Source organism: Mytilinidion resinicola (assembly GCF_010093595.1).
Source record: "Mytilinidion resinicola strain CBS 304.34 unplaced genomic scaffold BDZ99scaffold_16, whole genome shotgun sequence".
Classification (NCBI taxonomy): Eukaryota; Fungi; Ascomycota; class Dothideomycetes; order Mytilinidiales; family Mytilinidiaceae; genus Mytilinidion; species Mytilinidion resinicola.
Window position 1 is genome coordinate 1,034,190 of NW_022985452.1, and position 20,080 is coordinate 1,054,269.

Here is a 20,080-nt window from a genome sequence, read left to right on the forward strand (position 1 = left end):
GGTGTATACGGAGTAGAAAAGGGGTGTACACCGAGTAAATATAGGGTGTACATTTAGCAGCGCCCTCCTCTCTAGCAGGCTTACTCAGCACCTTGTGTATAACTATATCTTTCCTCCTTCCGCTCAATAGCTAGCTTCTTCACCTTCATCAATACAACAGTTTTTGACTACACACCTTGTCTTGATCCGCTTCCACTCTGACTGTCGCTCATCGTCATCTAGAGGTTGAACCTTGGCTTTCACCTGAGAGGTCTTTCGTGGATGATCAACTTGTCTTGCTTCTTTGAAGAGTCAGAGAATTCAAAATTCTCGACCGACGATGATCAAGACCTCATAGTGACTCATTCCGTCTCTTCAACCCTGGTTATATTTTTGAGGTGACCTTTCACTACCATTCATCATCACTTCTTGGCAGCCCCCACAACTATTCAAATAGGTCCACTCAGCCCACGAAAAACCAAGATCTTTCCTACTCCACCACCTCAACTTCAAAATCACCCTGTGGAAACGCCATCCATCTCACATCTCGACCCCTTCTTCATCGCCTCAATGTCTTTACTTCAATCACCCAAACCTATAGTGAGGAGCCACGGGGCAGCCACAATGCTACAGCCATTTCGGCTACTGGACTTTCCCCGCGAACTCCGCAATCGGGTCTACTTGACAGCCAGCTCTGCTGCCTACTTCAGGACGGCTACCGCCTACTAGGCTGCCTACTGTGCTGCCTACGCCACAGTAGCTGCCTACGTCTCCTGGGCCTATATTTTCCTATCCTCCTACATAGCAATACACAAGATTTCTCATCACTTTTCACCAGCTGCCACTACTACTACGTAGCTGAGGAAGGCATCTTCATCAAGGATCTGTGGATATCCCAATCATTCGACTGGGGTTTCTCGACGCACCCCGAATACCGTGTACACGACCTCGGCAGGCACCAGTCTCTATTGAGCATCCTCCTTGCTAATAGGCAAATATACCAAGAAGCATCCGAGACCTTGTTTTCACAAGTAACTTTCACCTTCGTCGCATATGATTCTGGTCCTAGATTGCCGATGCGATACCTCAGGAGTCCCCATGCACTCTCCAAGAAACGGATGACACTTATTCGATCTCTGGAACTGGTCTTATTTGACGGCCTCTTGGAAAGTGCTCTCTGCGGGATGCCTCTGCTTGAATGGAAGAACTTCTTCCTAAGCCTTCGATCGTTACCAAAACCTTCGAAATCTAGGTCTAGACTTTCGCGAATCCACAGGGTCATACCCCGGTTGGCGCATTGACAGTCGGAGAAGAGATCTAATTACGCTTACAAAGAGCCTATTAGCCATCAGCTCATTTGATGAACCTGTTTGCCAGCTAGACAAGCTCAAGTTACGCTTTGAGATCTTGGACCCGCATAAAATCTTGGTCCGTCGCTACTTCTGGTACGACCGGTCCATCCTTGAGAACTGGAGAGGTCTCGATGACGAGAGGGCCCGCATCACGGCTTGGATGCAAGGTTTCATACGCGCATTACTCAAAGATGGTTCCAAAATCCAGTCACCGGAGATCAGTTACGCAAAATATATTTACGATTTGTCGTCTAAATTCAATTACCGAAAAGGAGTCGGGATTGTCGCAGCTTGCCACATCAAAGTTGGCGGCAGGTTCGTTCTGACCTGTTCTGATATGTTCAATCTAAACACCGAACTTTGGCTTTCTAGGGATTCTATAGATCGTGTCTGGAATCGCTGTGCGACAACCGCATCTTATTACGAACAGCTTTTATTCCTAGATAATGTTGCTGGCAAAACGGAGGACTTTGCGTACGAAAAGGAAGCGCAATTTCCTTAAGAGGTCAAGGCTGCTCACGAGCCTATTACCGAATAAAAGGCTGGTCAAGACAGAGATGTATCCTAAGCCCTTTGCATCTTATCGGAAATTTCATGATGCACCAAAGCACCTCAAATGTCGGTGAGCGAGAGTGTCTAAACTTCTGGCAAGGCACTGCATCTAGCACCAGGAACGATGTCGATCAAATGCGATCACCGATACGAGTTTCAGGAAATAAAACCCACGTGTCCACGTGGGACATACTGCAAACCAGTGCCAGCGTATCCGGCACGGCAAGGTTACTCCTCGTTCTCAGCACGAAATCTTGATACCGGGTGGTTACCTTAGGCCGCTGGTCATGCAATAGCCTGGTACGCACAAGTCTGGATAACGCACTCGCAACTTCTTACCTTCACCCCATCCAATACTGAGGCAAGATACGGGGTGACGTTCATTGGATTGGCGAAGGGCAAGGTTCCCAAGGCTGAGCTTCAGCCTTGCCACTTTATCACCAATCTATTGAAGACTGTTCTTTTCTCTCTCTTATGACTGTTCTGCTCCTCTTTATCTTCTTCCGCGATGAAGTTGACTTCACTGCCTCGTTATAGACGATTGGCTCTCTCAGTCAGCCTCACGTAGCGTTCAAGTACCACTCCCGTCCAGCCTCATGCACCGCCGAACGCCCCTCCTCCGATTCCAGCTACTGCATCTTTGTCCAACACTTCTAACCGCCCGCCAAATCTTCCCTTTTCCGCACGTTGCTGTCGCTCCTCCAAGACTGAAGATCCTAGGAGCCTGCCTAGGCACAATCGTCTTGCTGACTGTCTGCATCCTCCTCAGCGTCTACGATGGTCGTTCCCAACCTTCAATCCGGTGGGGCATCACTCTTAATGCTGTTCTTGCGTTGCTTACAACTATTATGAAGGCTGCGCTACTCATAATCGTCGCCGAAGGCCTCAACCAGGAGAAGTGGGCGCGTTTTGCAAATCGACCGCTATGGAAATATCCTCTGAGCGACTCTCAAACCTTGACTATGCGAGCCTGGGTGGATTTGGGAGCTTGTCTATGTGAGGTTGGCGAGGGGGAATGAGGGGTTGAGATTGACGGCGAAGGGGTAGAGTTATCATGGAAGAACTGAAAAGTCTCTAATCACTAAGTAGATTAGTATCTACTCTGCCTGTGCATTTTGCCCCAGATTGAAGCCCGAGAGGCTGGGAAAGGGTCTAACATGTTAAGTAGTGCTTTGAAAAGTTTGGCCGAAGCATGCCTGGACCCTTCTGAAGAGCTTGTCTTAGGTCTATTCTTTGAACTACCTTAGACGGTACAGTGACAGGCCACATATCGGTGCACACTCCTTTTTCACTGCTTGAGTCACTCCCGTGGGTGTTTCAAACTCTAGGCGCCGTGCCAATTTGCCAAGTTTCATGCAGTGAACCCTGAATTGCCCAGTGGTACTCCCTACTCAAATACAGGTATATTCTTGCCATGGGCCCAGACTTATGTCCTAGTACTGTACCATCTAAGATCGGCTCGTACTGGGTGGTTTGGTATAACCAAGACAACAGAACCATGGTTAAGACCGACGTCCTGTTGAGTCACAAGCTTTCGATTGCAATGGCCTCGATCCAGATGAAGCCCAGAGGAGAATTGATATCGTCGCCGAATCAATTTTGAAGGATCTCGAGAGCCTGGAAAATGCTATGAAAGCCAATCCAGAAATCCGATCGGAGAGGCAGAATTTGATAGAACTCTTCTGGGTTCCTCCTGATACCATATCGCTTAGAAAGCGGTCTCACGACATCGCACTGGAGGAGAATTCAGAGATGAGCCATTCTGGTGGAGGATCTGGTGGAAGTGAACAGAAAAGGCCTTGTTAGTAGGAGGCTTCAGGGTAGACTGGGAGAATGCGCAAGAAGTCGGTACAGCGTCAAGACAGAAGTTTGTGCAATCCTGCTCACCTGTTCGAAGTCTTGCGCTGCATTATCCGGATATTCAGACGCAATGTGAAACTCAAGACAACACATAGAGAGCTGAAGACGGTGTAAACTTGGGCCAATTTTTTCGCCGCCAGATGCAATTATGAGCTAGGATCCTTCGAGCAACCTCCAAGCTGAACTTCGCACCGCTCTCGACTCAGATGCCTTAACGTTGGCCCGCGCTCTCATATTATTGCCCTCAGTCCAAAAATATCTTCCCAAGTTCAAGAATCCGTAGTCACTCAACAGGTCCCTAAAGCTCCATTAGCAGCGAAATACTAGAACCGAAAAGTGAAGACGCACTAGAGCTGCCTAGGTACTCAAACAATACACTTGAATCCATTCCTCACAAACGCGCAGCCAGCCCCGAGATTGCAAGTGCTGCGCACTGGCGTCTTCCCGAACCCTATGCCCGCATACTCCATCTGCATCCTTATCTTATTCGGATCGCTAGACGGAAGATGACTCTTAACAATGACCTTATACGGTATGCCCGCAGCACCGAGGCCCTCATTATACGTAGGTGCATCCGTGTGGCCGATCAGTCTGCAGCTGCTGTCATAGATGCCGAAGATGCAGTCGAGGAAGATGCTGTCCGAGGCTTTCTTGTGACAGCGGAAGACAGCCTGGCAGTATCCTGAGCCTTGAGAGATGCAGAGAGGTTCACTTGCTAAAGTAGACGCAAGAAACGTGGCGAGGATAGAGACTGTGATGAGTTTCATAATGGGGGGGAGTGGGATGAAGATGAGTGCTTTTGTGATGAAGATGATGCGGTGAAGATGGATTGATGAAGGTAATATAGAGAGACTTATGTCCGCAGAATACCTATTACTCTTATATATACTATCGTTCAAAGAATCTATTGTCATGAGAGGTATTGGCCATCCCGTTCAAGGGGGCTCGGGCCTGACGTTGCTTCCTCAATCGAATGTGACCTAGATACTGGAGCACATTGTCGAAAGCTGCCATGGTCAGCCTGTTTCAAGCCTCACATCTTCGCACAATGACCCTTCCATCGTCGCCATGGCCTCCGCGCGCTCACCGCGCGCCTCTTCAGACCGCAGCTAGTGGACGCCAGTAGGGATGACCCCGGCGAAGTCACATCGGAGTTAGTTAGGAGATGAGGTCCCGAGTGAATTAGACCTTCGTGCGTATGGAGGGTAGCAGAAACAGTGTGCACAAAGGCTGCATACGTCCGGACGGTGGAAGTGAAGATGTAGATTTACGGACCTAATGTTGTCCGAGATAACCCCCCTTCGGGTTTAGCGTGCTTTTCTACCCTTATACAGATTAATCAGTCAGGCAGTCTTAAACCTCTCTCTAAAAAAGCGCACATACACTCCTACTCACTCCGCAATTTTTCCACCAAATTCCCCCTTCCCAGTACGGACTGCAACGGCCGCCTTGCGTAGGGGAATGGTGCGTGCCTTCCTCCCCTTATTAAACTCGACATAGAGAATGTCCAACCTCAACCCACCCCTCGCTCCCCACACAAACATGACACCAGAATACATCATGGGGATCGACAACCTTCTTGATCTGCAGCAGTCTTTCGTAATTAGATCCCCAGAATGCTTGCTGAAAGTTGGGTTCGTTCCAATAAGCCTATTTCGTCAGTGATTGCTCCACAAACAGGCTGAAACGGTATACCTCATTGAGATAAGCTCCCGAGGCAGGAACCAATTGCCGGAAAGCTTCGGTCTGGACCTTGTCAATGTCATACTCGACAATTGCTTGCTGAGCTTCATTGAGAGGTGCCCAGGTTTGAGAAGTCACTGTAAGGTGTTAGGATTTTTGATTTATGATTCAACAACAAACCAGCTTGACTTACCAGCATGAATCAACGCTTTTCTCCAAGCAGGGTTGACAGCGTCGCTACCACCTCTTGGTTTCGCATCCCAGACACCTTTGCCGGACACCATATATAACCTCCCCCCGGAATCTCCGAGAAATTTCATCAAAGCATCGCTGAAAGCATCATCTGTCAATATCTCTGGGGGTAGAAGCCGTGATCCAACCACCTTATCAACTCCTGCTCCGATATCATCGGCGTACACGAGGAACATACTGTAGAGGTTTGGAAAGACAGTCGATGTTGTTTGAGTGACTGTTTGGTTTGGATACGTCTCATTGATATGAGCCCAGAAGGGTGCCCACATGTCCTCCAGCGCGGTGGGCGAAGCAGGTTCGAGCAAAGCGAAGATTCCTTTGAATGACGCCACATGATCTCCAGGCTCGGCGGCGCTAATGTTGGGGTAGAGATATGTATACGACGAAACGTTCGCGGCAGAGAGGGTAGGAAACTGAGCTAGAAAGTACGCCACAATGTCCCAGTAGACCGTTGAGTTGGGCTCTGCTTGGAGGTTGAAGTTGTATATTGCAACTGGGGTCGATAAGATTGTTCGAACAGTGACTTTCGTCAGGACTCCAAATGTGCCTCCCCCGCCCTGAGATGTCAGCATCACTGCAAAAGTCGATAGATAACTCGGTACTCACTCCTCGAACAGCCCAAAACAAGTCCGTGTTCTGACACTCGTTCGCTGTGACTATTTCGCCTGCGGGTGTCACCATCTCAACCTCGTAAACTTGATCTGCACCTAGTCCGTAGATGTTTGAGATGGGGCTATGACCACCGCCAGTAAGATACCCACCCATAGTGACTTCCGGTCCCAGCCCATCGACGACAGTTTGGTTTCGCAGATTCAGGTTGTAGTATATATCGCTGACATATGACGCCGCACCGGCAGTCACCGCCGTAGTGTTGATGGTGGTATTGCAACCCTCTGGCTGGAACCCGTCATGATATTCGTATCCTCCGACCATGTATCTCGTCCAGATTGAGAGAGAATACGGAGCTGAAGTTCTATTTCTCAAATTAGACATTCATCGCCTCCCAATTACTCAATCTCGAAGGACCCAAATCGACCAACTTACCGCTTTAGGTAGTCATGCCCTGAGGCCTTAACATTCAACCTCACATTATTCTCCCGCGCAAAGTCCACTGTGAGTTTAACATCATTCGCCGACGACGCATTGACTACATAGACCGGATATCCTAGCCCACTACACGGCGCAGATGGGTCTGGAAGACAGGAATCGTTGTTCATATTGTTCCACGCTGTGCTGACTGGGTTGTCCTGATGGAAGGTGAAGGTAGTCCATGAAGCCGCGATCACGGCGCAGGTGTAGTTGGAGCCCGGGTAGGAGGTGTGACAGGCGGATGCAGGTGGAAGAACGTTCAACAAGCGCCCGGAGAGGGTTTGGTTGAGAGAGGTCCACTGGGAGATACTGGGCCAGGATGCATCGTTAGGCGTTGCTTTGCATATTGTGTGATGGCCTTGAACAGAGCAGAGGATTGATGAGATGTGGAAGAGTGTCCAGAGGAGGGGTAGTAGACATAATCCTGCGAAATGCATCTTTATAGTTCTGGGAACCTTGAACCGTGGTTGAAAGTTTGAAGAGAACGATGTTGGAGTGAAGTGGGAGAATAAAGTACCAAGAGTGTACCTCGCAGCCTTGATATATATACGCACCTCAGATTGATGGCCAAAGCGGCAGACTACGTCTGCCGCAGTCCATCTGTTTTGGCCCCATCTTGCCCATCGTGTAAAGCACGGTGTTCGTTTATTATCAATAATGGTTGCGACGGCCGGAGTTTGTCTGTTCGTTACTGCGAGAGAGGGAACACTAATATCTGACTGGTTCTGGAATTGCGAACGCCGCAGTTCTTTTTTTTTTCCCCGTACCACAGAACAAGAAAGTAAAGAGAGCGAAGGAGCGAGCTGCTGAGGGTGCTAAGGATACACGGCAGGCCGAGCAGTAGCTGTTAGGTGAGAGCTGAGCTAAGAAGCTATTTGCTGTAGCAGCTACAGCCTACCGGTTCAAAAACACCAGGTATTGTTGTGATAAATGATAAGAAGAAGAATAAGGCTCCGGCGTCTTTAGGTCGGCCCCAGCTCTAGAAGCAAGTTCCAAAACGGTTTGATAATGACGAGGTCATGACAGAATGAGAGAGCACCGTAAATTACCTTATCTCCTAGCTAGAGGCAGACGGGGTCTTTGGCGCGCTTACGCGAGACCGGGGCTTTAACTACTCTTAGTATTGCGGGGAAAGGCCCCCTCAAAACGGCGTTATAGAAACGTCCATTTTCGGAGGGGTATTTACTAGAAGCCTGCGTTTATCTGTAAGGGAGTCAAGGTAAAGCCAGAGACGCTAACAGGGGTGAATCAAGTGCCCCCGATTCTATCCCTGTCCCACTCTGTACTCTTCTCTTTCCCATCAACACACGCAAAAGGGCTCTCCATGCATCAAGCAGCAGGGACGCAACGACACCAAAATCCACTTTATTCGCTGAGCTTGGAAAGCTAGAATACTGCCCAAGATATCACTACGCCATTTCCCCCAAAATCCATCGTTTATCCAGCTTGACTTTGACTTCCTACAGCTCCACCACCTCCCCACCTCCCTACCCATCAACAAGCCTAATCCCCTTCTTCTCCACACTCTGCTCAATCCTCGTCGTCCTCACAATCTCGCTCCTCGTACTATGAAACCTCCCAATCCCCATCTTCCCCTTCCCCACAACCTCCTCGCTCGCATTCCTGTCCTTTTGAATACTCGCTGAATACTGTCTCAGCTCCAAATTCTCGTCCGAGTAGCTGGAGTCGAGCTTCGACATGCCGATGGGGCCAGGACTCATGTACTTGGCGAGTGAGTTCAGCGCCTTGCTGTTTGAGTATCGTCGAGGGGTGCTCGCGGGGTCGGAGCTGGGTTTGCTGGATTTGGTGGATGGGCGGCCGACGCCCCGGCAGTATCGGAGTAGGGCGGGGATGGAGGGGCAGCAGCCGACTATTACGACGACGGCCATTTCAGAGATGCTGGAAGGGGGTTAGATTTGGGGATCTTGCGGAGCTCAGAGAGGGGAGGTAAGTCTGTGTGCTCCTGCCCAGGTGCTTGGGTTGCTCGACATGCGTTCAGAAACCGGTTGGTGGGGGCACTCTTCTGATAAGTGGACCATACGCTCTTGTAGTTCTGTCGGATTCTGAAAAACACCTCGAAGCGTCCCAAACGATGGCAAGAAAGTCTAAGAGGTGATGCTCGAGGAGCATTGGGATAACTTACACCAACATTGCCGCCTTCGAGCACATCCAAGTAAAGTCCGGCCGCTTCAGCAGGATAACGCGGAAGTAAATCCCCACAACTCCAATGATACATGCGCTTCTCAAGTCAGCAACGTTCCCGAACCATCGGAATCCACTTACATCGACCCAACACCAAAGACCGCAAACACCAACAATTTCCTCGTCACCGGCATATTCAAATGCCAAATCGCCCACGCCGGCAGCAACAGCGCCTCAACATCCGACACCACATTCAACACCCCACTCACCAAGTTCGACGCAATCGCACTAATACACTTCCCCTTTACATTCGGATCCCAAATCGCCGCGCGCGGCCAGCACTGGAACACATACGAGAAGAATAATCCTGTGTAGAAAACCGAGTTCGCGATGATCGAGCCCATGACGACCCAGTACACCATGTTCTTCTCCCACGTCGTAAACATGCGCTTAATTTGGAAGAGTACTGATAGCTTCGCGGCCAGCGTGATGGGGCTGTAGAGGCAGTACATGATGTGCAGATGGTACATGATCTGCACGAGCATGGGGGGCGTGACGTCCCACATGTGGCGGCCGTAGCCGTAGTCCTCGTTCCAGAGGAAGAGGCCGGTGTAGGTGACGACGCCAGCCCAGGCGGCGTAGCAGAGGTAGTCTTCGAGATAGTGCTTCCGCAGGACGAAGGTTTTGGCGGCGAAGCGTGCAGCGACGAAGAGAGTAGTTGTCGTTAGGATGACGGTTGATGCGATGATGGCGGCGGGGAGAAGAGTCGGGGGATCGATGAAGTTGGAGACTTGGCCGTCTGGGGCTGGCATGACGGAGGTGGGAGTCGAGGATGTTGGCGCCATGATGACCGTCCACGTGAGGTCTTGCGGGCTGGAGGTTAGTTCATAGGGATTGGACGAGATAAGTTATCGAGGTATGGTGACTTGATAGTCTCCGACTGAAGGGGAGTCGGGGACCGCCTCGCTCTAAGAGGGAGTCCAGGAGACTGGCGGACTATAGTACAGACAGCCCCCAACCTCAGCCGCATGTAGCACAGCGATAGTCGTAGAATAAGGACTGCGGCTTGCGCCATCGGCGTCCGCGATCGATGCGGGAGGATCGCGGGCGACTGGCTGAAACTAGTCTTTGCATATTTGTAGAAGTGTGCGATGCTGCGGTGCATTCCGGCGGAGTTCTCGACGTTATTATTGGACTGGTGTCAGAGTCCCAAAGCAGGCACAACGGAGAGCACAAAGAGAGAGAGGGGTTTGGGGGTTGCTCATTGGGATGTCATTCATGTAGTGCGACTTGTAGTAAGTCGTACTCAGCCGTTGACCCAGCGCCGGGACGACCTATAGGTGCGTCGGTGCGTAAGGCTGTGCCCAGCATAGCGTTCAATTGGACGGGCGATAGTGGTTCGGATTAGCTCCGAGCTGCGTCCATGTCGTCTGGTGTGACACTTGCCTGCTGCAGTTGATTGTGGGGTGACACATACCGGGGGCTTGAAATGAAAATGTCAGCCCGTCAAAGCACGCTGCATTTTGACCACGTAAGAGGCCATACAGAGGTGCGTACAGCACCATTTGTCAGACTATATCATGTGTCTGGTATAGTGATCTAGTGCTGTGAGACGTTGCTTGGAGTGAGCACCTCTAGGTGGACCGGATTCTTTGACGTCTTGTGCATTTTACTAAATTAGCAGAACATTTCATTGGTTAAAACTCCTCATTTTCGGCAACTAGTCAACCCTTTGTTCCTATCGTGAACTCCATAGCATTCGCTGTGGCCATTCTACCGTTATTTTGGAGGTTTTATGCTCTTGTAGCCCATCGATTCGCCTGACATGGGCATGTTGCCATCTCTGCCCGTCGGCAGCCGACTCCTTATCGAGGATCCAAAGTCTCTTTCAACGGCATGTTGGGCAGGGCCGGTGTCAGATCTGGAGCTGCATGTTCGTGATATCACTAACGCCGTGAATTATACGTGTTCTTGAATGGAGTGAGTATTTCATTTTACATTAATTTCGTATTTACGATCATCATTCCGTCCGGTATGCAAGCTGTGCCGTTGACTAAGTGGAAGATATCGGCTTCTTCTGCATCGTCTGAATGAAGACCTGAAGTGCGGTTTCCGGCTCTGCGACAGGTCAATACGAGCCAATCCTCATCTAGTCCCGGGGGGCACTTACGATAATACGGAACCTCATGCCCAGCTCCATAGACGCGAAGGAACGAGAGATTGCTAACGGTCTTGAAGGTGCCTTTTTCCGTGCCCTCCACCGTGTACGGATCAAGCGACTTGTTAGCAAATGTAGACGTGCCGGAGTAGGTTATCGCATTCGCGACGTCGAGACCACCGAACCAGTTGCAAATCCAATCAGCGTCGCCAGCCCAGATAAGGGTAGGGAGCCCAGTCTGCACTACTTTGCTTAGCGTAGCCAGGAATGAGCGAGGATTGTCGCCAGTGCTGGAGAACTTGTTGTAAGGCGCGCTAGGGCACTCCTGGTAAGTGGACTTAGCCCCGATCGCCTTCACCACGGAGGATGTCGTCAAGTACGTCTGGTATGTTGCTGGCGGGTACGGGTCGTCCGAAGGCTCGCGGATATCGTACACGTCGAAGTCACCCACCTCCGACAAAGGTCCCTCGATGTCCTGGTAGCACGTGTTGTCGGCATTCTGGCATGCGGAATTGCTCCCAGAGCTCGCACAGCTTTGGATTGCGGGAAGACAATCAGAGGTGTAAGTGCTCATGTACGAGTTGTATTGCGACTTAGTAATCAAGGCCTTGTAGGTGTTGTTGTAGCTGAACTGGATGTAGGCCTTCTCCTGGATGGCGGCGTCAAACCAGCCGTTATTGATGCCAAGAGCAACAATAGGAATCTTCTCGCCAGTCACGGTTCCAGCGTCAATAGCGGCATTCTGCTGCTGGACGTAGTAGGCGAATTCAGGTCCGTAATGGCCACCATATGATTCCGTGAAGATTCCGAAGCTTTCATTCAATTAGCGTGGCTCGGAGAAGACGGCACCATCACAATTCCTTACTCTCGGTTCTCGTATTGAGGGAATTGCGCATAGAAGGCCTGTAGCAGCTTCCAGACGTAAGGAGCAGCAGAGACAGTGGACGTCACCGAGTCAGTTCCGTAGGAGAAGCCAACGCCGATGGGCTGATCAATGTAAATCATGTTTGCGTAATTGTTAAAGCTGTTCGTGTTGTTCGTCGGCGTGCTCGCACCGTTTTCGAACTTGCAAGGTCCATTCTCTTGGAAGAGGCCAATCATGCTAGACTATAGATATACGGAGATATCAGTAGGCATTCACCAATTAGGACTGGCACAAATATTGGATCCTTCTGATTCGCACGTATCTCTAAAGTACCACTCGCGTACTAGGGTCTTGAACACGACCCAAATCGGTCTTGAAACAAGACTGGAGTGGCACTTCCGGAATGCTGACGAAGAAGGATCTGATTTCTGCACCTGCGGTTGACGTACACATCCCGGCCCCCCGTTGAACCACGCTGCAAGTGGTGCTGTGGTGGGGTTGTTCCGTGCCTCGAAGAACCTTTAACCTTTAGTAAACGATGAGCCCGCGTGGGAGGTGATGTCCTACCAGAACCACATATTCATATTCGAGCCAACTGAGAGGTAGCCGGAGTATTGATTGACTCCAGCGCTCTTTTCGCAGATGCCCGAGTTCTTCACGAACTCCAACTTGGCACCTGTGGCCGCGTGTTCAAAGACTTCATATGTGACGCCATCCTTCACGGTAGTAGAACGTTTGTCCTTGAGAGGAGCAGCAACTGTGAGACCAATTATAGCAGCGGCCGAAGCTAATAACGAATAGGGACGCATGATGAAGCGCAAACGAGAACTGAGTGAGATGCGTGAGAGGAATGTAGGTGGCGATCAGCCAGATATATACCTTTTGGAATATCGTACCATTGCAACGATTCGACTGAGCGTTTGCGAAACGGCGGCATGCCATAGACATGCCATGCCTAACCCAGCAGGTGTTTCTAGAAGCATTCAATCAGAGGGCGGCCGCTGCAGGACGCCGGGAGATGGGCGCCATCGGCAAGTGCATCCCCGGGCATGTCGCGTCGTGCTGCGTGCGGAGCTGTCGTAAGAGGGCAGGTGGGGGGAAAGTACCGCCGTTAATATAGAGAGCAGACGAATAGGGCAGCTGAAGTAGACAAGCATTGCCAGCGAAAGCTTCCAACTAACAAGATTTACAGGGGCGCGATGAAACAGCTCAGGGCGCCATACGGGATAGGCAGCTGAGAGGTTGAGGCATCGCGAGCTAGCGATCGCCGTCTTCCCCACTAAGGCGGCAACGCTACAGGCGATCTTGTGTACGGGGCGGACCTGGTCTCGGCGCGTGTGAGGAGGATGAAAGGAGGACGTGGTGCCGTTGGAGGCACTGGGAGCACACGATGCGCCGATAAGCACTCGGGTAGCTGCAGCGGCCCCGGCTTCGGTGCGTCTTCGCTGCCTTAGTGGCCGAGAGCTTATGAGCTAGTATGGCTGCTGATTGGCCAAAGGTAATATAAACAAGTGCCTGAACCCCGTAACCAGTATCACAGGCCTTGAGCACGGCCCGGATCCCACCGAAGCGCTGCTCTTTGCTATCGTGCAATATATTTGTGTGCCTGTTAACGAGTGCCAAAGACAGACTTGAGGTGCTGCCTGTTTCTGGCTATAGAATCCGATAGTCGGAGCGCATTAACCAGGGCGTGCAAGGCAGTAGTATGTGTTCACCGTCTTGCCACTACTGTGCAAGTGGTTCGATTGACTCTCAACAACCAAGACGTCGGAACTTATCGTGTCGAGTCCGCGAAAGACACTGAAGGGCGCTGAGCACCAATAAAGCCATGTACCGGTAAGAAGAAGCACTTGGGAAGTCGCCAAGAAAGCTGAGAAGATGGATTATCAATGAAAACACGTTCCAAGCATTCAGCAATGCAACATACCAAGTTGTGCATCAATGTCGATATGCCTAGCGCTCCTTGGGCTGTATGAGCGGCCAGTTTAGGGATCTAACCGCCACAAGAGGGCCCGCTTAGCATCCAAGAGGAATGACCTCAGCAGACTCGTCGATGAAAGTTCAATCGCAGAGTACAGCCCCTTGGGGTATCTGTATATCGAGCACGGCCCAGAGTTCACCGGAGCATTACACTCTGCTGGTATCGTGCAATACAATTGAAGTGTTGCCGATGGGTGCTAAATCGTTCGAGATGCCCTTTTGGAGATGGGGCGATCCACGACACTAACCCTAGTTCTGATTACGCTGACTTCAATATCTCGTGTCAGGCAATGTCAACGGTGGTCGTACTTTTCGCAATATGGAAATGGTATCTGGAAAATATGGTTTGAATCAATATCATAAGTCTACCTTTTACCGACGGGGGAGTTCAGAGTGGGGCTCTTAAAACACTCGAGGATTAGTTTTTAAGCGTATTTGAATACCTTCTAGGGCACTTCAGTGCATTTTACAGTGCACTAAGATGGATCTTTCCATGACCTTTTGCCAGTACTGAAGCGCTTTTGGGTACTTAGACTGATTGAACGACATTTGAAAGCTCACCATCTTAAACATTATATAAACTCACTCAGCCAACCAAGGTCAACGATGGTCTGTGCACAATCTACTTTCCTGTACTAAGCACCAGATAAAAGGAGTTCCGTTGCCTTCATTTTGATTGTTGGGGTATCTGTATTCCCCGAGCCCATCACCGAAGAGGTTCCCTCCTAGGAGATGCGGGATAGTCATTATTCGTAGACCGTCATCGGATCTATCCACCAGATCCGACCACCCCGAGTCCTCCTCATAGTATGTCATCTTCTTCCAGCCCGTCAGCTATAGGCAATGGTATCGACTCTGGGGCGACAACTGGCTGCGCGACTTCGGTTCCGGTGCCGTAATGTGACGAGTCCTGTGTCTCTACTGGAACTTGTACCATCTCTTCATCACTAACCCATCCGTCGTTCTCATCCTCCTCCAACAAGTCGAACGGATTCTGGTCCTTCTTAGGAACAATCCCGCCATTGAGCTCCTCCCACGGCTTCCTCCTCTCCTTGACGGTCTTAGTCCTTCCCATACTCTTTTGCACCTTCACCTCCATCTTCTCCATAAAATCAGCAGCCCGCTCCATACCCCTAGCTTGGCGTAGTCGCTGCTGGCGCTTTACCGGCTTCGACTTGGAGCGTTTTGATATGCCGGTAGAGACAGCAGCGAGAACATGGGGTTTAGCAGTGCCCCTGGAGGACTTTGGTACAGGCGAAGATGGGCGAGGCATGGTCTTGATGGATTTGTCGAGGTTGAGGGAGGGTGAGGCAGCGCGACGAGCAGCTCGGGAATGGAGAGCGGGCTCTGTGTCGAGTTAGCATATTCGAGTCTCCGAGGAATTGTGTGAGACCAACGTTGCTTCTTCACTTTTGCTGTTTTGGCCATGGTCGCGGGGAGTCGTGCAATTCGAGGTAAAATTTCTGAGCAGCGGTGGTGTATTGAGGGCAGTAAATACTTTCAGTCTCAAAGTGGACGTGCATATTTGGCAGAGATTTGGACTCAATTTGGACTCAATTTCGAAAATTGCCAAGATTTCAGATTATGCACGAGCATTATTTATGCATGACGTGCACGTGATCCTATCCAGACTTCTCTATCTCTCGCCGTTGTCCACGGGTCAGAGCACGCGCGTATTCACTACTCTGACGCCGCCCGCTTTTGCTTCCCACCACGTACACCGACGCAGCGCACACATCTCGATGCCGGCTACCACACTCCCGCAGCGCTGTTTGCTCACTCTTTGTCGAAACTCCACCCGCTGGCCTGAATGAGACCGCAGCCCGTTCCGCCCCCGACACCTTCCTCTCTACAGCTATGAGCACCTCCAACTTCTACTCCAGAGCGAAGCCCCCACGCTACATAGCTTCGCCGTCGTCGGATACCTATACAGCTCCACAGATAATTCTGACTGTGCTCGCCGGGTTATGCGTGACCTACATCGCCTTGGACTTCTACGGCCTCCCGGTTCGATTTTGGTTGCTTGTAGCGCTTGAAATGGCCTGGGAGCGCTTCGTAGACCTCGTACCGGAGAGACTCATTTTTGCTCTCGACCCATCGTCGAATCCATACTCCAACAACTCGGATGCACAACTGGAGAAACCAGAGAACATGCAGGCAACAAAAAGCGAGGTTCTCCGGAAGGCCCTCCGCCTGGATGGGCTCGGCTTGTTCAAGAGCCCTCAAAGCGATGGGCCTCTGCGTGGGATCAGCACGTTGATGAAGGGGACTCCGAGTGATGCGCCGCCAGGGCTAGGAAACTGGGACAACTCTTGCTACCAGAACAGCGTAATACAGGTGTGCTATGGATGATCGTACTGGTGAACCCTCCTTCTAACCCGCGTCACCTAGGGTCTTGCATCTCTTCCTTCCTTGAAAGCATATCTCACATGCACCACCTCCGAATTCCCCGGCCTTTCATGGAGCACGACAAACGGAGCACTATTTGATACCATATCTCGGCTGCACGATCACGAGAACTTCGGACAGCGGCTCTGGACTCCTGGCAAGCTCAAATCAATGAGTAGCTTCCAACAACAGGATGCGCAGGAATATTACTCGAAAATCTTGGATGAGTTGGATAAGGAGATATTGAAAGCCCTGAAGGACGCTGGCACATCCAAGTCTCGTGGCCTTTCGGATGCCGAAGACCTGGTCAACCATTGTGATTCAGAGCGCACACAAACTGGACGAGAAGATAACGGGGACTCTACACCAACAAGCGACATATCAAAAAGCGGCCATGCGGGACTGCAAAACCCCCTCGACGGCTTGCTAGCTCAGCGAGTAGGATGCATAAACTGCGGATACACCGAAGGCCTCTCCATGATACCATTCAACTGCATCACGGTTCCCTTGGGGCGTGAGTGGGTCTACGATGTTCGAGACTGTCTCAGCGAGTACACCAAGCTGGAATACATCGAGGGTGTAGACTGCGCCAAATGCTCTCTACTCCGCACCCAAAAGACACTCCGCAGCTTAATGGAAACCCAGAAGGACAAAATGCCCGAGGGTCTCCGCATCAATGTCCAGTCGCGTCTTGACGCTGTCACCGAAGCATTGGATGACGATGACTTTGCCGATAGCACCTTGATCAAAAAGTGTCAGGTGCCCAAAAAGAGCTGGGTGTCTAGCACAAAATCGAGACAGGCTGTAATTGCGCGGCCTCCCAAAGCTCTCGTCATTCATGTCAACCGCAGCGTATTCGACGAACTCACAGGCGCCCAGATGAAGAACTACGCAGAGGTGCGGTTTCCGAAGGACTTGGATCTTGGCCCCTGGTGCTTAGGTAGCCGATCTGGACGCGATGAAGAGTGGACAGAGGATCCAAACATGTCAATGATTGCTGATTTGGACGAGGACTTGGAACCATCGCCCTTCAAATTCACTCTTCGGGCCGTCGTTACTCATTACGGCCGTCACGAGAACGGCCATTACATTTGCTACCGGAAGCATCCTACCATCAGCAGCGACTCCAATGACCGAGTGGTTTCGAAAGAGTCGTTTTCCGATAACGAAAGCGACTCACCCCAACTTGACCAATCTTGGTGGCGTCTCAGTGACGAAGATGTCTCTAAGGTGTCGGAAAGCCATGTTCTCGGCCAAGGAGGTGTCTTCATGCTATTTTACGAACGCTGTGAAAGCGATCCACCTCCACCTTCACAAGTCTCTTCCGGAACAGCTATCGACTCATCATTTGATGCGCTCGCCATTACCTCGCCATCTACACGCAGTGTTGCCGAGATGGATGACGGCTTTGATATGGCGCAAAGTGCTGCTGGGGTGCCGCTTCCAGAAGATGAGGATGACAGAGAGCTTGATCCATCTTGTCAGTCCTATGTTGCTCCCTCCGATCCAAGTCGTGAAGCGACGGTGGAATCGACGGACATCGGACCTAAATCCTCATTCCCGCTTGCGAATGTTTCTAACAGCATTCAGTCTTCTCAAGCAGGATATTCTAGCGCCTCATATCCAACCTCGCCGCCCGACGAACTCATGTCTTTATCGACGAGCTCCGATAGGCAAGATCTCAGCTTCTCAGAAACCAATGGCTCTCTCTCATCACAAATGACCAGCGACGACGACGTCGTCCCCGAAGCTGACTGTTTACCTGTGGATGCACCTGCACGTCAACCCTTGGCAGCCCAAAGCCCAGCGTATATGAGAACCGCAGGCACGTCAGGCAGTCGCAGGAATAATGGGTCTAGGTCTTCTCTGCCGATGGTTGCTGCTACATAAGGTTTGTCTTTATTTTTGTCTTCAAACTTCATGACCGTAATGGGTTTTACGAATAGCGTTGGATCACTAGTCTGGCGTTTTAGGGGCCTTTGCCGTCACGGCGGCGTTCCGGCGCTGCATGAGGGAATAAGGGTAGGCGTTTTCGTGGTTGCATTTGGGGTCGGGCACACTAGAAACCTGCCCGAATATTGAGATGATTAATAGAATGTGGTGTCTTGAAGGTGTTGTCTTGGTGGTTTGTTGCGGCACGATCTGGACCTGGTTTAGCCAGCAGTCTTACCAGTACGATAATGAAATATGACCCCATCTTTCGACTCGATAATCTCACATCGACCTCATGGTCTTTTGTTTCTATGCATACCTTCATTTTCATGCGGATCACGCCTGTTGCTTTGTTGCAGAATGTATTGTGTGATAATCTTTACAGTGGTCGAGCGGGTGAGCTTAATAGGATCTTTCATCACCTGGCTGTGCGCCTGAACTACCGCGCGTTTGTATCAATCCTGATCACGGGATACCGCAGCCTGAAGTGGCTCGACGGAGAAGTCAGCAGACCGAGGAAGTCTTTGGAAGCGAGTCCAGATTCCAGGCCGAAGAGCTCTGAAGCATCCTGAATGAGCAGTAGTAAACGTTCGTACAAATAGATGAATAGATATAGAGGATAACAAGGCGATACCATAGGTGGGACGCTTATATCTAATCCCCTCTTCCCTTCAACCTCCTCTTTATTGCGCTAACGATGATTAGCCATGCTTTCACCAGATCACCTCCCGCGCTTCTGCCGCAGAGCATTGATGATCCCGTCCTTAGCTGGTGGCTCAGCGTTGATGGCACCCCTCTTTCGCCAAGGCAGCTATGTGGCACAGCACAGCTACAAAGGCTGTTGCCTTCACTCAGTTTTATCGCCAATCTCAATCGTCCCGGCCTCCTTCGTCAAACTGCAAGCACCTCAGGCTAACCTTCACAATGGCAATATCTGCCCAGGCCAGCTTCTTGATTTTCAATCGCACAGCCATAAGGAATCTCCACCTGACCGATAATTATGTTGTTGTGTACCATGGTAACCATTTTACTGATCCCGATGAAGTCGATGTCCTTGATATTCGCTGCCAGCATAACGGAGCCGAGACGTGTGAGCATCGGAGAAGACTACCAGTAGGACAGGCATGGAAATTCGACTCCTGCGGCGACATGCTAGCAGGAGCGTAAGGAAAATTCAACGAAATCGGGAAATCGGGAAATCGGGATTTGGGATTTGAAGACATGGTATGCTCATTAGTCGGTCTCGAACTCCGACACACGAATTGGGTTCTATCCAGTGACGAAAATACTAAAGAAGAATAGCACACAGTGCGCAATTCTTGCTGGTGAGGCTGGTGCGATAAGTTGCGTCTCATTTCCATATCCGACAACGATCATATCGGGCGCACATGATGGAGGCTTGATCGTATGTGACGTCCCTTCTGGCAGACGTCGGCATACTCTGAGAAAAGGCCATAGTACAACGCACACCATGGTAGCCGCCGAGGTAGGCAACGGACATCCTCTAGCAGTCGCAGGTCTCAAAGTACAGGATGATCTTCTTGTTTCAGGGACTCGTGGCGGGACGGTACAGCTCTGGGATCTGAACAGTGGCCAGTGCATACATATATTGGAAGGCCACACTGGCTCCGTTTCGAGAGCGGAGTTCAGTGCCAATCGCTCTCTGCTCGCGACAGGGCAATCAGGAGGGGAAATAAGACTCTGGAACGTCGAGTCTGGGTAAGAAATCACGCCGTCAATCTCGCCTCGAGACACAACTGACGTGCTGGACGATACGAAAAGCGCGTGCATCGCCACATGCAGTGACCACACGTGGATAGTAACGCAATTATCAACCGATCCGGACAA

The 20,080-nt window shown here is 50.9% G+C and overlaps 8 protein-coding genes across 8 annotated transcripts; 3 read left to right on the forward strand and 5 right to left on the reverse strand.

Moving 5' to 3' along the window:
- Nucleotides 1-2,479: 2,479 nt before the first annotated feature.
- Nucleotides 2,480-2,902, forward strand: BDZ99DRAFT_523959 (uncharacterized protein; the record flags this gene model as incomplete). The annotated part of the gene is made up of 1 exon (XM_033725851.1): nt 2,480-2,902. The coding sequence occupies one exon, from the start codon at nt 2,480-2,482 to the stop codon at nt 2,900-2,902; it is 423 nt and encodes a 140-aa protein (XP_033573485.1).
- Nucleotides 2,903-4,108: 1,206 nt separating this feature from the next.
- On the reverse strand, nt 4,109-4,590 carry BDZ99DRAFT_538816 (uncharacterized protein; the record flags this gene model as incomplete). The annotated part of the gene is made up of 1 exon (XM_033726655.1): nt 4,109-4,590. Exon 1 carries the CDS (start codon nt 4,508-4,510, stop codon nt 4,109-4,111), a length of 402 nt encoding a protein of 133 aa, XP_033573486.1. The 5' UTR covers nt 4,511-4,590.
- Nucleotides 4,591-5,228: 638 nt separating this feature from the next.
- BDZ99DRAFT_510785 (FAD-binding domain-containing protein) lies at nt 5,229-7,204 on the reverse strand (the record flags this gene model as incomplete). Its single annotated transcript, XM_033724492.1, has 5 exons — nt 5,229-5,393; nt 5,439-5,563; nt 5,620-6,235; nt 6,285-6,651; nt 6,723-7,204. The coding sequence occupies 5 exons, from the start codon at nt 7,202-7,204 to the stop codon at nt 5,229-5,231; spliced, it is 1,755 nt and encodes a 584-aa protein (XP_033573487.1).
- A 922-nt stretch (nt 7,205-8,126) lies between these two features.
- On the reverse strand, nt 8,127-9,784 carry BDZ99DRAFT_466088 (uncharacterized protein). Its single transcript, XM_033720691.1, has 3 exons — nt 9,051-9,784; nt 8,911-9,006; nt 8,127-8,666 (listed from the first exon to the last, which is right to left on the reverse strand). Exons 1-3 carry the CDS (start codon nt 9,752-9,754, stop codon nt 8,255-8,257), a joined length of 1,212 nt encoding a protein of 403 aa, XP_033573488.1. The 5' UTR covers nt 9,755-9,784; the 3' UTR covers nt 8,127-8,254.
- A 753-nt stretch (nt 9,785-10,537) lies between these two features.
- Nucleotides 10,538-12,753, reverse strand: BDZ99DRAFT_574023 (putative carboxypeptidase S1). The gene is made up of 5 exons (XM_033728340.1): nt 12,500-12,753; nt 12,382-12,451; nt 11,933-12,174; nt 11,080-11,879; nt 10,538-11,027 (listed from the first exon to the last, which is right to left on the reverse strand). Exons 1-5 carry the CDS (start codon nt 12,739-12,741, stop codon nt 10,963-10,965), a joined length of 1,419 nt encoding a protein of 472 aa, XP_033573489.1. The 5' UTR covers nt 12,742-12,753; the 3' UTR covers nt 10,538-10,962.
- A 1,524-nt stretch (nt 12,754-14,277) lies between these two features.
- On the reverse strand, nt 14,278-15,459 carry BDZ99DRAFT_501340 (uncharacterized protein). Its single transcript, XM_033723803.1, has 2 exons — nt 15,310-15,459; nt 14,278-15,259 (listed from the first exon to the last, which is right to left on the reverse strand). The coding sequence occupies exons 1-2, from the start codon at nt 15,338-15,340 to the stop codon at nt 14,715-14,717; spliced, it is 576 nt and encodes a 191-aa protein (XP_033573490.1). The 5' UTR covers nt 15,341-15,459; the 3' UTR covers nt 14,278-14,714.
- Nucleotides 15,460-15,943: 484 nt separating this feature from the next.
- Nucleotides 15,944-18,669, forward strand: BDZ99DRAFT_423008 (cysteine proteinase). The gene is made up of 2 exons (XM_033717009.1): nt 15,944-16,249; nt 16,304-18,669. The coding sequence occupies exons 1-2, from the start codon at nt 15,950-15,952 to the stop codon at nt 18,188-18,190; spliced, it is 2,187 nt and encodes a 728-aa protein (XP_033573491.1). The 5' UTR covers nt 15,944-15,949; the 3' UTR covers nt 18,191-18,669.
- Nucleotides 18,670-19,769: 1,100 nt separating this feature from the next.
- Nucleotides 19,770-19,955, forward strand: BDZ99DRAFT_341740 (uncharacterized protein; the record flags this gene model as incomplete). Its single annotated transcript, XM_033714380.1, has 1 exon — nt 19,770-19,955. A coding segment is annotated over one exon (186 nt), but the record flags the coding sequence as incomplete, so codon positions are not given.
- Nucleotides 19,956-20,080: the final 125 nt, after the last annotated feature.

What these genes read in the sequence shown, in the direction of transcription:
- BDZ99DRAFT_574023 (XM_033728340.1), bottom strand. Translation starts at nt 12,741, where the DNA reads ATGCGTCCCTATTCGTTATTAGCTTCGGCCGCTGCTATAATTGGTCTC. An exon ending in TCAACGGGGGGCCGGGATGT is followed by an intron (nt 12,175 to 12,381) that starts GTACGTCAACCG and finishes GTATATCTATAG; the next exon opens with TCTAGCATGATTGGCCTCTT. An exon ending in GCATGAGGTTCCGTATTATC is followed by an intron (nt 11,028 to 11,079) that starts GTAAGTGCCCCC and finishes GACCTGTCGCAG; the next exon opens with AGCCGGAAACCGCACTTCAG.
- BDZ99DRAFT_501340 (XM_033723803.1), bottom strand. Translation starts at nt 15,340, where the DNA reads ATGGCCAAAACAGCAAAAGTGAAGAAGCAAC. An exon ending in AGCAAAAGTGAAGAAGCAAC is followed by an intron (nt 15,260 to 15,309) that starts GTTGGTCTCACA and finishes AACTCGACACAG; the next exon opens with AGCCCGCTCTCCATTCCCGA.
- BDZ99DRAFT_423008 (XM_033717009.1), top strand. Translation starts at nt 15,950, where the DNA reads ATGGCCTGGGAGCGCTTCGTAGACCTCGTACCGGAGAGACTCATTTTT. An exon ending in ACCAGAACAGCGTAATACAG is followed by an intron (nt 16,250 to 16,303) that starts GTGTGCTATGGA and finishes CGCGTCACCTAG; the next exon opens with GGTCTTGCATCTCTTCCTTC.
- BDZ99DRAFT_466088 (XM_033720691.1), bottom strand. Translation starts at nt 9,754, where the DNA reads ATGGCGCCAACATCCTCGACTCCCACCTCCGTCATGCCAGCCCCAGAC. An exon ending in GTCTTTGGTGTTGGGTCGAT is followed by an intron (nt 9,007 to 9,050) that starts GTAAGTGGATTC and finishes TGACTTGAGAAG; the next exon opens with CGCATGTATCATTGGAGTTG. An exon ending in TCGAAGGCGGCAATGTTGGT is followed by an intron (nt 8,667 to 8,910) that starts GTAAGTTATCCC and finishes ACCCCCTTCCAG; the next exon opens with CATCTCTGAAATGGCCGTCG.